The sequence below is a fragment of the Micropterus salmoides genome, unplaced genomic scaffold, assembly GCF_014851395.1.
Source record: "Micropterus salmoides isolate LMB-PRFRI ecotype aquatic unplaced genomic scaffold, ASM1485139v1 Ms_hic_scaffold_18, whole genome shotgun sequence".
In the NCBI taxonomy this organism is placed as follows: domain Eukaryota; kingdom Metazoa; phylum Chordata; class Actinopteri; order Centrarchiformes; family Centrarchidae; genus Micropterus; species Micropterus salmoides.
Window position 1 is genome coordinate 3,966,515 of NW_024040928.1, and position 15,565 is coordinate 3,982,079.

The 15,565-nt window shown below is 40.0% G+C and overlaps 1 protein-coding gene across 2 annotated transcripts in view; it reads left to right on the forward strand.

The window, feature by feature from the left end:
• Window positions 1–15,565, forward strand: part of cdk19 (cyclin-dependent kinase 19) — a 66,898-nt gene that overhangs the window by 37,107 nt on the left and 14,226 nt on the right. For both annotated transcript variants that reach the window (XM_038726718.1, XM_038726719.1), the window contains 7 exons: window positions 6,360–6,417; window positions 7,566–7,697; window positions 8,986–9,129; window positions 10,222–10,291; window positions 10,390–10,462; window positions 11,746–11,843; window positions 12,085–12,163. In XM_038726718.1, coding sequence (XP_038582646.1) covers window positions 6,360–6,417; window positions 7,566–7,697; window positions 8,986–9,129; window positions 10,222–10,291; window positions 10,390–10,462; window positions 11,746–11,843; window positions 12,085–12,163 — 654 coding nt within the window. The remainder of the gene's footprint in view (window positions 1–6,359; window positions 6,418–7,565; window positions 7,698–8,985; window positions 9,130–10,221; window positions 10,292–10,389; window positions 10,463–11,745; window positions 11,844–12,084; window positions 12,164–15,565) is intronic.

The following is a 15,565-nucleotide window of genomic DNA, read 5'->3' on the forward strand; positions in this document are numbered from 1 at the left end:
CTCAACCAGCTTTATCTGTGTAATACTGGGTCCACCATGGCTGACCCATGTTACATGCATGGGCCATGATCAGAAAATGTGTTGCACAATTTTCCAGAGTCCAAGTTAACTTAACTAAAATTAATAATTAGCATGTTTTGTCCAACTGCCTAAAATCCAATTATATCTAGTTTACTAGAGAACCAGAAAATAGCATGACAATATTTAATATAAAATGGTATTTTGATACATTTCGTTAACCGATCTACTAATGTTAGTATTGTTTTATACAGCTGGGGAGTAATGTGATATAAATGTGAATTGATGTACTTTCGTTTCATTTGATTTCATTTATTTATATTCCCATAATGTCTGAAAACATTAGAATGATTGCATTTCTTTGTCTTCGTCTCCGGACAGCATGAAACATGGCCAGTGCTAGCTGAAATGAAAGAACAATTACAACTTGCCCTGTTAAAACACATTTCTGAAGACCTCTGTCCATTTTTCTTTTCACATTTCAAAAGTTTGCTTAAAATTCACTTGACAATTAAATGTAAACATGGCTATTGTTCCTTTTGGTTTTCTGTCATCTGTGAAAATGGTATTAAATTGTATTTAGGTGTTAAATAAAAAGGTTTTAGTCTTAGATTTAATTTGGTGAACTCTGCAGAAATCCTCTAAAAGTCTTCCACCAGCAAAGCGGCAGGAGGTTTTATTGTGAAGCACCTACAGGGATAGATGTGCTGTGATTCAATAGAAACTGGACAACAAGATATGGACATATTAGGCACTATTTTTTAGATATTGCAGGGACGAATAGTACAAGACCACAGTGAGCTGTTGGAAGAAGAGCTGCAGACAGCAGTCTCTACTGCGGTCAGTACAAACCAGCCCACCTCCAGTACATCATCAAGGCCTGCACCGTGCACGTTTAAAACATGTGCAACATTTTGTCCAAATTCTGCACATGTTTTAATGATGAAGCAGTAACACAGTGGGGGAGGGGTGGTGACCACTCTCCTTAACAACATAAATTCTCCCACAGGAGCTTTCTGGTTGTTTTGCTCCCTGAAGGTCACAACACTCTTATCTGTGCACCAACTCTTCCGGCCCTTTATAACTATTTTCATTGCAGCCGGATGGAATTCTCCATTGTCGCTGTATTGCCGTTAGTGCCATTATTTTGCTTTCTCATTGCAAAGGCTTCCTGCCATTGTGGCCAAAGGGCTTCCTAAATTCTCCCTTCTACAACTGGTTTTTGGTCCTTGTTGTTGGTCAGATTATCATCTTTGTGCAGGTGCCTGGCTCTCTTTTTTAGTTCTTTCTGTCGGTGTGAGTAATAACAAATCAAAATGCTCAGGCTGAGCATGCTGCTTAATGGAAAATGCCCCCAAGGCCTGTGATTGCTTTCAAAGGTTTATAGGAAAGCTTCAAGTCTTGCCATAAGTTATGTTGTTTATACGTATCAGAGGTGGAACAACAAGCCGTGTAATCTGCTGTTGTCTGATTAGCTGTGAGGAAAGGTGCTCCTACCAGCACATCTTTCACAGCCCCAGCACTTCTGCTGTTACATAACTGTGTGTTTGTGCTGTTGTGCAGCAAGCTCTGCGTCCCTGCTCTGTAGGTATCAGGCATGTGCTTTGCATTGCACCACTGCATAGCTACCATCCCCCACTTGTCCTGCCACTCCTCCACTCAATTCTCCCTGGTGCACCAACCCCTGCGCCCCTTCAAGGGTTATGTAACAGTCTCTAGCTAGGGCCAAGCCCACCGCCCTGCATGGCTAGCTGAGTCAAGATGCTGACTTAGCAGCTCTACAGGCCAAAGCAAAAAGCATCTGAATGGACTGTACGAATAATCTCTTTCTGGGGAATGGGGTTCGGGAGGGGAGGGGTCACTGAAAGGGATCTGTCGCTGCAGCAAATCCAGACTAAACCTTATGTACTACACTGTATATGTACAGTACTGCAGCAACAAAGGATGCTGATGCTGCTGTTATCATGACTGACCCATGAGGATGGGAGGGGCGGATACTGTAAATTATTACTAGTGTAAGCCTTACACCTTTAAAAAAGGGAACTTAGCTGCAGCATTGCTGTTTGATGATGCATCAATACATTTTTAATAACTGTTAGTTAACACAGGAATGACATTACATAGTAATGAACAATGACGATTATCCTCTTCAGGCCTTGTTTTATTATTATTTATTTAATTTGTATGGATACATAATTTAATTCCTAATAAAATTACTGTCTAACCTACTCTTGACAGTAATAACTATAGGTAATAAAAATAAGTGAGGTCATTAAGGGTTTCATGTCTATCACTTATTAAATACAATGTTGGTGGTTATAGAATATTTAGCTGAAAAAGAAAACTGAGGTCTGAATGCTTTCACACCTTCTGTTCAGTTCACTTGGAAAACTGACACATTTTTGCCTTTGAACATGTGATGTCCTACTTACCTAAAGTTAATACATTTAAAAAGATACTGCATACAGTTTGTTTTGTGTGCATGAACTGTGGGCATTAAAAAGATAGTCATAACCAAGGGAAACAAAAAAATAAAAAATAGAGCTGAAGAAAAAGACGGAGAGTGGAGTGAGTTAGTTGAAAGTGAAAGTTATATTATACATCACAATCGGATTTAGCAGTGAGGAAATACTCGTGAGTTTAGCCCACAATCACTATATTATCATGCACCGTAGAGACTTTGCCGTGGATTGGGCGTATTCAGAAGAAAACCCCAGAGTGATTTAGATTGTTATGACATTAATTTCAGGGAATTTCCGAGTTTATTCTTGTAAATTTTAATCTAGGAACCCCCACCCTGGTTTTGTTATTTTGGACAAGTAAAATAGTCAATCTAAATATGTGAAAACACTTATGAGAATTAAATATAGCTTTCAGATTGGCTACATCTAAGAAACTGTCCCGTTAATTAATTAAGATCTCCTCCCTAAAATCACTGAGGCTGCAGGGCTCGCTGTATGAACGTAATGCTGTTGAGTTAAAAAATAACATAATTTCAGCTGCAACTGCAGTGGAACAAGTCAGGATGAAATCTAAACATATTTTATCAAGTGGTGTGTTTTTATAGCCTACTACTCATCATTAACGCTGAGTACAGATGTGGTGTGTAGCCCACCTACACAGGGTAACCTCGAGTTAACCATGAACAAAACCTGCTCGGAACAGTTTAGAGATGCAGCGTAAATTGCCATGGCAACAGACCTTGTATAACACTTATCCACCTTTCGTAGCACGGGTTAATCAGCAAGTTACACCCGACATCACAAAGTTACTCCTGAAGTTACCTGAATAAGCCATTTACCTCGCTACGTAGAACAGGCCGCTGGTGTGCAGAGAAGTCAACTAGCTCAGCCTGCAGATGATGGTGTGTGTGTGTTCTTTTTAAAAAAAAATTTACAGTAATTTTGACTGTACAAATTCCAAAATTACTTTTTGAGACAAAGTGCATGTTTATCATCTTGCCCATTTGTTGTATAATAAGTACGCCTCTGGCTCCTGAACTGGCCTAGTTTTTTAGACAAAGATGTAGATGGTTTTGTAGAAAGGGGCCATGTCTCTAAGGAGTTTACCGTTCCTCAGTGGGATGGAGGCTATGTTTTCCCTCGGCTCCTGATGCATTTATGAAACCAACCAACTGTAACTGATTGATTTCACTGGATGAATTCAAGAGAAAGTCTCAATTCTGGGTGTGAAACACAATTTGTTACATATTGCAGAATAACACTAGTTATATCTTAAACACATACTGTAGCAATATTTTTACCATAATTAATGTCACTCTATTAAACTGTGGATTCACTTGGTCTCGCTTGTCCAGTTCCACATATATTTTTGTTTGTGATTAGAAACAATAACGTCTTTCCTCAGCAGTTATGGTGCACACTGAGGCACTGACACTCACTCAGAGGTAATAATTCAGAAGGCCTGTTTAGAATTTGAAAGAGGAGCTGGTGAGCCTGAACTCCTCTGGCCTTTTAAGAGACGATTGTCTTTGTGTTTGCCGATCGCCGCATGTCGTGTTGTGGGCGGGAATAAAAGATTTCATTAATAGCACTGTTTCTATAGCAACAAGACGTGTTTGCATGACAGATCTGAGTCCGCCGAGCCAGAGGGTTCAAATTTGCCTAGACATCCATGGAGAATTAACAGATTGTTTGACGACAAGCATCACACCGCATGAGAAGGCAACTGTGAACTTTAAAAAAAACATGGGCCATGTGACATTTTTCCTTGCATTAAATGTTCAGCAGTGTGCCTGTTTGTTTGATATCACTGGGTAATTCAGTGAATAACAACACAGTACTTGCATCACATAATTATATGTAGGAAGTGTTATTGCTGATTGGTGGGAAAAGCAGTGAGTTAAAACCTAATGTCTTTGTGTCCATGTGGCCCTCAGTGAAACCAGTGGCTTCCTCATGCTGCTCAAATCACAAATAACATTATTACATTAAAATTATGAATCAATATGTTTTGTTATACAATGGATGAAATGACTTTGTGTAATGTGAAAGGTGGCAGTCCCACAGGAAACGATCCATCTCAGCAGATAACCTCAGCGCTTATTCGGAGCATTTTAGCCTCTTTCAGCTCATGGTTTTATGTCCCACTAATTCGGCAACCTCATTCCCCAGATGGGAAATTCAGCAAAAGTAAATATTGGACTTACATTAGCCAAATGGCCAGAAACATGACACCAAATGAATGCTAATGTTGCTCAGTGTCTGCAGGATGTGTAAATGTGTAAACGACTTTACGAGGCAATAATATGTTGTGTTTTAGGTTTGTCGCACTGCATCCAAGTTAATCTAGCTTTACAGCTGCACTAAGTGTTTTTATATTAACATGGATCAAATTACTACATGTACTGTGAAACACATAAGTAGGAACTATCACCAACAAGTTCCTCTCAGCTCTACATAGCGTTTTAGTATCTGTCAGCTCATGGTTTTGGTTTTTCAGCACGCAACTTAACTTTTTTGATTCAGCGCTCACATCAACCTGGATTCTAGCCACAGCAGCTGCTATTTTCAGTAAAAACATTTTTTTGATAAACCCACTGTATGCTACCTTCCTAGCACCTAAGGGCAGACAAAGTTAGCGACTAGCTAGTGAACATAGCGAAGCATTTTATTGGTAAAAGAGCCAGATATTTCCTTCAGGAGTTGATTGAGAGCAAACCAGATATAAAACAAAGGTAAATATTGGATTTGGATTAGTCAAGTGGCCAGAAGCATGACTCCAAATGAAGAGACTGTTTGGGAATCAGTGAGTCTTCTGCACAATACAAATGTTTGCTAACATGTCTGCAAAAACTACATTTCATGGTGCTATTAGGTCAATGTTGTGTTTACAGCTTAAGCAAAATGGCCCAAACATTTATACATCCAGCTTTGAAGCTGCCTTAAGTAAGCTTTTATATCAACATGGATCACATGCCTATGTGTAATGTGACAAACCCACAGGAAATTATTACCATCTCTGGAGTTCCCCTCATCTCTCTTTAGTATCATTTTTGCTTTTGCACCTCGCAGCATTTCTGTTCATCAACTCTCACCGCTCTCATCAGCAGTAGCAGCAGTTTGCAGGGAAAAAGCTAAGAATCCGCTGTACACTACCAGCTTTAGCACCAAACAACAGACAAAACTGGCGACTAGCTAAAGGGAGTTAGAATTTAGTTACATGGAGAGGAAATGCTAGACTTACCTTTTAAAAAAGGACTCCAAATAAATGCTAATTTTGCTTAGTGTCTGCTTGATGTGTAAATAAGCAATTGTTTTCTAACACCTTCTGCTTAACAACTTAATAAGGTGCTGTGTGTTCAGCTTCCTCCACTTCCCCCAAGTTGCCAAAAAAAAAGCTATTAATGCAGCTTTAAACTTTAAAGTCCTTAAACAGAGCATGCAGGACTTTCATCACCGTTTTTAAACACCACTGTCTCCCTTTCATTTAGGTCAGTAGGATCGGTAAGCCAGCTTCTACTCCCACAAGCTTATTTTCATTAAGTTACTCGTCAAAAAACAGACCTATGTGACCAGGTGCTTGAGTATGTTTGACCTTATTCCTGTGTGGGCTGAGAGGTTTAAATGCACCCTCGTAAAATGACAGACCTAATGCTCATGATGTCATATCGTTTCATAGGTTCAGTAGTCTGTATTGGGCAGCCAGTACACCTGGTCAACATTTGCTGTTTGTTAAAGAGAATCTACTGAAATTGGGTGTATTTCTGAAAGTACTGTCCCATGTGACTGTTATACTAGACATATAACACTTGTATATTCAATTGAGAACTTAATGGTTTGTTTTATACAGAGTATCTAATATTTTTCTGTTCCCTCCAGAAACCAGCTAACATCCTGGTGATGGGGGAAGGTCCCGAACGAGGAAGAGTGAAAATCGGTAAGGCGGATAAAAGAATATCTCTGTAAACTGTATTTGTAACTGATACACATAGCAGATACTACTCATGCCAGTGGATCAGCGAGGCTTTTGACTTGTTTGAGTGTCCAGTAGCTGCAGCGTTTAACCTTCTCTCTGAGAGGTCAACGGGGATCGCAGATCAGTGCTGTTACATAAGCCAGCTTTCCAGGGGAATGTTGAAGGGTAATGCTGGAGTCTATTTTTAAACCCTGTGCACACAGTAATAGTACTAGGTTATTGTTTCAGTGAAACTAGATCTGGTGCTGATGAGTATTTTTCTGCACTGACTGTTACTGCACAGGGCTGCTCCAACAGGAGATAGTTCACAGTTTAGGAGATATATAAGTCACTACAGCAGTCCATCAAGCAACAGAATTATTGAGGTTATTTTATTGTTATATGGAGCTGGAATGCTGGCTGTATTAATTTATATATTTAGATATGCACGCTTGTGTTTACTAGCCATAGTGGTTCAACCCTAACCTTTAATGAATGTGAATAATTTTTATAAAGGAAACTTAACATGAAGGAGAGGCAAATTTTAATTTTCTCTGGATAACTCACTCTTTCCTCTGTTTGGATGACTAATGCTTTTTCATGCTTTCATGTCATGCTTAAGTTTTGAGCTGTTACCTCCTGGCAAAGAAGTGTACATTCCTAAAATAAAAGGCCTGTATTTATCAAAGTGTGCTACAAGTGAAATGTTGGACTAAAGATAAGAATGAAATACTGCAACTCCCAACATAATTTCTTAATGTATTGTGTATGAGAGTTTAGATTTATTTAGAGCATTCTGAAGTGGGATTATTAGAAGTTGTGTTTATTTAAGCTAGCGCTGATGTGTTTTACATAAAACATATTGCATGGTGCTACTTTAACAGCTGTAGGTGTTTCAGGGTTAGCTATGGTGTTTGTACTTTGTTAAATTATTCATCCCTGAAACCTAACTGACACTTTCAGGATCTACGTTCTGGATCTTTGGCAGATTAGCGAGCCTGAGGTGCCATCTGAGACGCTAGGAGCCTTGGCCCTGACAGCCTGGGACTAGCCTGCAGTCACTTCATATCACTCTCTGATAATGCCTTTGTTTGCTAACCTCGTCTGTCTTCTCTACACACATCCTGTAGCTGACATGGGTTTCGCTAGACTCTTCAACTCTCCCCTCAAGCCATTGGCGGACCTTGATCCCGTCGTAGTGACTTTCTGGTACAGGGCCCCTGAGCTGCTTCTGGGGGCCCGGCACTACACCAAAGCTATTGGTGAGTCTGGAGTCACATACAGTACAAAGCAAACCCTCAAACCCTCGTGTGGATGAGTGTGCAGCCATGAACGTACAACTCTGCACTAACTCAGGACTTTGATCCCTGGTTGTTAGCATTTAGCATTTTTGGATCCAGACCAGTAGATGAGTAGTTTTTAATTTAACAGCATAATGTCGGTGTCAGTGTGTTCTCCAAAGGTCTCTCAATGTGAATAGGAATGAAGATTGCTCACTGAGGTCTGAGTGCTCATGTGATCCACGGTCTTCATTGGTACAAAGCGGGTGTGTCTAGATGTCTATATTTATCATTCCTGGAACATGAGACAACACCATCAGTCTGTCGTCACAGTGGTTCATACTCTTAGCAGCCACTACCGTAAGCCTAAATGTCGCAGGCCTCCACTGTGAGGTGTGAAGGTGACAGGAAGAGGGTCGGACATAAAAACCAACTGGTGCTTTAAAGGAATTTTTAAACATTGTGGGAAAAACACTTTTTAGAGTTAGATAAGAAGATCAATACTACCTTCATGTCTGTGAGTTAAAGATGAAGATACAGCCAGCAGTTAGCTTAGCTTAGCATAAAACCTACCAGCACCTGTAAAGCTCACTGTTTAACATGTTTTATCTTGTTTGTCTAATCCTTACAAAACCTGAAGTTTTAAAACAACAATTTAACGTTTTATGGATGGTTATGAGCCAGACAATCTCTTGGCCGTAACCAATAACCTCCTGGAGTCTCTGTGTGTTGCCTGTTCAGAGCCAAGAAGTTGTCATAAACCAAATAAAACACTAAATAAATGAACGAGATACAACATTTTAATTGGTGAGCTTTAGCTTTGCTGGCAGGTAGATTTTGTTACCATTTGACAGACCCATGCTTGCTGTTTCCCCCTTTTCCCAACCCTTGTGCTAGGCTAAGCTAACTGTCCGCTATAGGTAGCTTCATATATAACAGCTATGACATTGGTATCAATCTCGTCATAAAACTCTGCCAGAAAGCAAGTAATATACAGTATAAATCCTGCTTGTTTGTTAAATTAATATCTAATCCAATTCCAGTTTTACCAGGGGAGGAAATTCCAAAAGAGTTCACTTTTACATTTAAGATCATTAATCACTTGGGTCAAACCTGGTCTTATCTCATGTGCATGCCGATAATAAAACAGTAAAAAGCTTTAATGTGAAGTCCTTCAGACTTGAAAGTCTGTGCACTGCAGCTAATGTACCTCAAGAACACTCAGACTAAGTGGTGTGTGTGTGTGTGTGTGTGTGTGCGTGTGTACCAGATATTTGGGCAATTGGCTGCATCTTTGCGGAGCTGCTAACATCCGAGCCCATCTTTCACTGTCGCCAGGAAGACATCAAGACCAGTAACCCCTTCCATCATGACCAGCTGGACAGGATATTCAGCGTCATGGGTTTCCCAGCAGGTCTGCCCACAATACACACAACAACAACTACAACTGTCAAGACCACAGCCTGTGTCAACCTGCTATTTTGATTCTGTATTAACTTAGACACACAGCAGATGACAAGTGTCAACCGCTGGATGTTCGTTTCGTTTTTCTAAAATCGACATATGCCTCAGTGCTAAATAAATCAAGTCAAGTGAAGTACAAAATTTCACAGTTCTGTTGAGCATTTACTTTAAGGTGCCTGTGGGGTTTCTTGGAAACAAACACACATGTTTACATTCAGTGTGTGTACTTTAGCGTGTATCATAGAGGTCCCTAAGTACATTTCCTTATTTATAAAACACATGCAGAGGGTTTTTCTTACCCTAAGGCTAAATTATTTACATTTGTTTACTTGCCAGCAGTTCTTCCCTGCCTTTGTTGGCACATTACCACCACCTCATGCACCTGCACGAGAAAAAACAGGTACCCATACATAAAAACATTGCTTCATAGGACTACTAGTGGTGGGAAAAATCCCACATGGTACCTTTAAGGTTTAAAGCAATAAATGTAAAAACAAATGTTTGGAAAACAAAATCCGTGAGTATATCTTTAACACTACCTAATTAGAGTGTGCTAGCGATATAGTTATTATACTGTTATTACACAGTATAATGAAGAGAAATACATACCCTAGAAGTAAAAAGAAGCCTTATTCGAGGCTTGTAGCTGCACGTGACCACCACACAGATGCAGTCAGAGCCTCTTGCACTGCTCACAGTCAGAGTTGAGTGACCGGGTTCTTCACAGTGTGAATGACAGTTTGGATTCAGAAAGAAACACCGTCTGATCATTAGCTGTCCGTCTTTGTCAGCAAATTAAGCACAGTGTCCAAACACAAGCCTAGTTTTGTGTAAGCTTCAGTGCCAGACCCTGTATACGAAAAGTGCAGTAAGTGAAGCGATCTCACTTCCACTATTACTATTGCTGGATTTTCTAAGCTCTCATTAGCACACAAGGAACTTGATTTTGAAAAGTATTTTCTGTAAAAGCTGGTAAAAATAAAAACAATGACTCTATGCTTATGAAACTATGAGCTTGGTTGTGTGTTTTTGTATTCTACAGATAAGGACTGGGAAGACATTAGGAAGATGCCTGAGTACCCAACCCTGCAGAAAGACTTCAGGAGGACAACGTGAGTGGATGCTGTGATGATCTGACCATCACCAGTAACTCACAGACCAATAAACAAAATACAGTATTTTTTAAGTGTATTGTTTTCTCTTTAAACAGGTATGCAAACAGCAGCTTAATCAAATACATGGAGAAGCATAAAGTCAAACCAGACAGCAAAGTTTTTCTGTTGGTAGGTACACACGTACACTATAAGCAAAGATCATCTGTCTGTTTTTTGTTTTTTAAAAGAATTGTTAAAGAAAAACCTTTTGAAACTCTTATCTCGTTGTTTGAAACTTTGCATATTGTGTTGAACCGCATTATGACTAACAGCCTGAGCCGTGCCTGGAGCTTTGTTTATCCTGACACGAAACACTGTGGTGCAGGCTTCCGTGGATGCCGTGTGAGCTACGAGCATGCACAGAGGCATATATGGTCAACACATTTTTAATTGCAGCATTCCCCCGGAACGCCAGGCGGCATACAAACAAAACATTTTGTGAATAAGTAAGAAGAATAAGTGTTACCGGAAGAACATCATTATTCAAAATGACTACACGCGCTGCCTTTTGATTGTAGTAAACACTGACACACCGCCAAACATTGCATTTGTGTACTGTAAGAACTGTCGCTTACCTCCAAATCGAATCAGAATCTGTTAATTGAACAGCACTGTGTGCTCAAAACCAATAGCGAAGTCCGTTAGAAGGCTATGCATGTGCTCATAGAACTGAAGTTACATCCAGGAATCTGGCCAAGAGAGATCGCCACCACGCTGGCAGAATATTTTATTTTTTATGAGGCAGCAGCATGTGTAAGTCGTGTTGGATCTTTGACTTCACGCTTTCACAGAATATTTTGTTGGTATACCCACTTGCATTTTGGGAAAATACTGCAGTGAACAACTACAGAGGAAGCGGGTCCTCTTCTACAGAGTCCATGCTGCACCACCATGTTTCTACAGTAGCCCATAATGGACAAAGCATATAATGGTTCTAGAGAGGGCCTTCCATGTTTTACGTGAGTTTAGCAGCATAGTAGGTTCTCCTACACACTTACCAGTTATAGTTAAAATCTGCAACCTCCTTTTGCTCCAGAGAGACCAACAAAGGTGTCCAGATGAAAAAAAGTACATGGTGACAATATAGTTCAGTCTTGAGATTTTTTAAACAAGCATTCATTGTGTAAATTAAGCATCGCTAAATATGCTAAACATGTGGACCACACCCCAGTGAACCTCACTCAGTAGTTTTGAACACCCTTGAACTCACTTAAGGCTGAACTCAGCACTTTGAACATGATTCATTGTTGCATTGGAGTTGAGGCAAAACAATGCAAGACATGTCCTAATACTTTCTGACTATACTTTATATTGAAGAGGAATGGATGCTCTGAAGCTAAACATCTTTGCAGACACTGAATTATATAAAAATGTTATTACGCTGTAACACTGTTATTATTCTCTGCCTTCAGCTACAGAAACTCCTCACCATGGACCCCACCAAAAGAATCACATCGGAGCAGGCGCTGCAGGACCCATACTTCCTGGAGGACCCATTACCAACCACTGAGTGAGCCTTAGTAAACTTTTGCAAGAATCTTTCCTTTGTCTTGATTCAGCAAAAGAAAAACAGGCCCATCGTGATTTACTCCTTTTAAGTATGGGGAATTTCTTCTTTACGCTTTAACCTACTTTCCTGTCTTACGTCCTGCGTTTTTGGGGTGGGACTGGGTTTTGGTTGTTTTGGTTGGCATGGTGGAATCAGAACATTTGGAACATTTAAATTGCTGCTTCTCTGTGATTGCTTGTAGTGTGTTTGCTGGATGTCAGATCCCCTACCCAAAACGAGAGTTTCTAAATGAAGACGAGCCAGAGGAGAAAACAGAAAAGGTAATTATCCATTTCTGCTGAAAACAAGTCACAGCATGAAAATAATTTTAACTGGCCACTCCACTGTTAGAAAAGAGACACGTACTATGTGTGCAAAAACAATGCAAACCAGGCTTATATATACCATGGCCAGAGAGAATGCTATAGTGTGAATTTGTGTAGGTTCCCCTTTTTCCTGCCAAAACAGACCTGACCTGTCAAGACGTGGACTCCACTAGACCTCTGAAGGTTCCTGTGGTATCTGGCACCAAGATGTTAGCAGCAGATTCTGTAAATTGCAAAGTGGGGATTATGGAGGCCAAGTGAACACCTTGAACTGGTTGTTGTGTTCCTCAAACCATTCCTGAGGCATGTTTGCTTTATGGCAGGGCGCATTATCCTGCTGAAAGAGGCCACTGCCATCAGGGAATATTGTTTCCATGAAAGGGTGTGCATGGTATTCCCATAATGCATCCTGGAGCCATCTGTTCCCCAGGTTAGCGGCGCACACGCTCTCGTCCATCCATGTGATGTAAAAGAAAAAGTGACTCATCAGAGCAGGCCTGATGTTCTGATGTTCACGTGCCCATTGTAGGTGCTTTTGGCAGTGGACAGGTGTCAGCATGGGCACCCTGACTCGTCTGCAACTACGCAGCCCCATGTGCAACAAACTGTGATGCGCTGTGTGTTCTGACACCTTTCTGTCAGAACATTATACTTTATCAGAAATTTGCAGTAGCTGGTCTGTTGGTGCATCAGTGACCCTGTTGCCAGTTCAGTGCTTTTCCTGCCTTGGATCACTTTTGATAGGTGCTGACCACTGCAGACCGGGAACACCCCAAAGGGGCTGCAGTTTTGGAGATGCTCTGACCCGGTCGTCTAGCCATCACAATTTGGCCCTTGTCAAAGTCGCGCAAATCCTTACGCTGCCCATTTTTCTTGCTACTGACACATCAACTTTGAGAAAATGTTCACTTGCTGCCTAACATATCCCACCCACTGACAGGTACCACGATAATGAGATAATCAGTGTTGTTCACTTCATCTGTCAAGGGTCATAATGTTGCCTGATGTGAGGATTCGTCAGCACCATTGGTATTGGAGCATTCTAATTTAATGAAAAGTAACTGTAAGTGCATTGTGAAATAGAGTTTGTAAGATCAAATTTCAATGTGATATAGAGAGAAAGTGTATACATGTCAATCAATCTCTACTGTCTTAAAGTGCATAAGACATCACTTAAGACAGTGGAACATCACTGAATTATGTGTAAGATAGATTGCGACATACCTGTGCATTAGAAGTGATGCAAACCCCACACCAGTGTGAGCCTGTGGAATCTGGCATTACTGTCCAAAAAGAATAATGACAGAGGAAGAAAAACATGAGCTGGAGAAACACAAGTAGCTGATTTAGGTCTAACAGCAGAGCAGCAGCAAGACCACCTTTCCAGGTTAAGCTTAAAAGGTTTCCAGATTATAATCTCTGATTTATGTTAGCCACCTGACACTAATAACAGAACAGTTTGATCTCTTGGCTGCAGTGGCTGGGATATATCCACATTGTCCAATATATTTGACAGTTTACTGGCCAGCTCATTTTGTTTCAGTACAGCAAGTTGGGTTCACTTTACCAGCATTTGGTTGGTCCCTGCTCATTTCACACTACAGAGAGAATGAAAGCTCCTTCAAATTCAACCAAAACTGTGTTTTGACAACACTGATGTTTCTATGTTGTCACATTGTTCAGAACATCATAAGTCACAGAAACATAATATCATAGTTAACACAAACAGTACTCAACAAATGCCAATGAAGTAGATTATCTGTTAAGACAAACACTATGCTGCATGATGCTTGTGTTTCTATTGCTTATATTGTAAACAACAAAACAAGACAATAGAACAATCTAAATGTGCGTTTTAATAGCTATTTGGGAACTTTGTGCCTGATTTCATTGACACTATAATAACTATAATAATGTCATCACACAGAAATAAAGGATGTCTTAATTGATTCACATGAAAAGAACTCATGAAAGCAGGCAAAGTCATGAATATTTATTGAAAAGAATAATAAAAACAATATTGAATCATTAAAAGAAAGTATAAAATATATATCATTCCATACATGATATGCATGTTTTTATGTAGTTATGAGTGCTGCAGCTAATGACTAATTTAGTTATTGATTAATGTGACGATTCTTTTTTCGAATTTAAGTGAAAAAATGCTCAGCACAATTTCTCAGAGGCCAAGGTGACGTCTATAATAGCTTTTTTGTCCAACCAACAGTCCAAATAGTTACAGTTTGCAATTATATAAAAAAGAGAAAAGCAGTAAATCCTCATGTGTCCTCCTCAGATGTTGAAAAATGACTTGAACTGATTCATCGATTATCACAATAGTTTCCAGTTTTTCAGCTTCAGTAGTTATACAGCTGTGTTCAGGCAGAAAGGGCCGACTGTCGGCGCCCTAATAAATTGGCACCCTGATGTATCCAGTCAAACCATCATTTTTACCTTTCAACCACCCCATGGTTTAAGGAAAACACAGGTTTTAATGTTATCAGCACCGATCACCACCATATAGTTGACGTTTTTTAACTTGAATTTGTGTCGCTCTTTGCAAAAGTCATATCACTGCATTTGTAGCTGTATTAAAATTCTACATTTAAAAAGAATAAACATTTTGTGGGTGCTTTAATTCAGGCAGTTGATTATTTTCAAAGTGAAAATATTCTCCCCAAGACCATCTCACAGAGTTCCATTTATTTTTCAGGCTCTGTGCTTTTATTGTGGAATGTGTCGGGTCAGCTTCGAAGCTTATCAGAAGTGTAAGATGAACATTTAGAGAACTACAATATTTTTGATGATAGTGTCATCTTAAACAGATGTATCAGGACAGTTTTAGAATGAACCCATAATAGAGAGATTTGTGTTACAAATGTTACTGTAGGACTGGCTCTAAGAAAGGTGCAGCCCATTAGAATCAGCAGTACCTTCACTGTCCTTTCAGCACTTTTTACAGTGTAATACATCACTATGGGGATTCAGCTGCGACTTTGCCAGAGGCAGGTGCTCTCTGTACATACAGGATTGGGCCCCAGTGGTGGACAACTAAGTACATTTACTCAAGCACTGTATTTGGAGTATTTTTACTTTTACTAGTAAAGGATCTGAATACTTCTTCCACCACTGTTGAGCCCATCTCAGTAGTGGTGTGCTAGAAAAAGCCCTTTACCAAAGCACATACATGTTTTTGCTGCATGGTTTTAAAAACCAGATTGCTGTTGTGGAATCTAAATAAAAAGTGAGCACTGAGACAGAGACAGACGTCTCTTGGAGCGTCTGAGAATCCCCAGCTCTTGCATCACATTAACAGCTGCCGTCTGGAAACACCTGATCTGAGTGTGTATGAGGAGC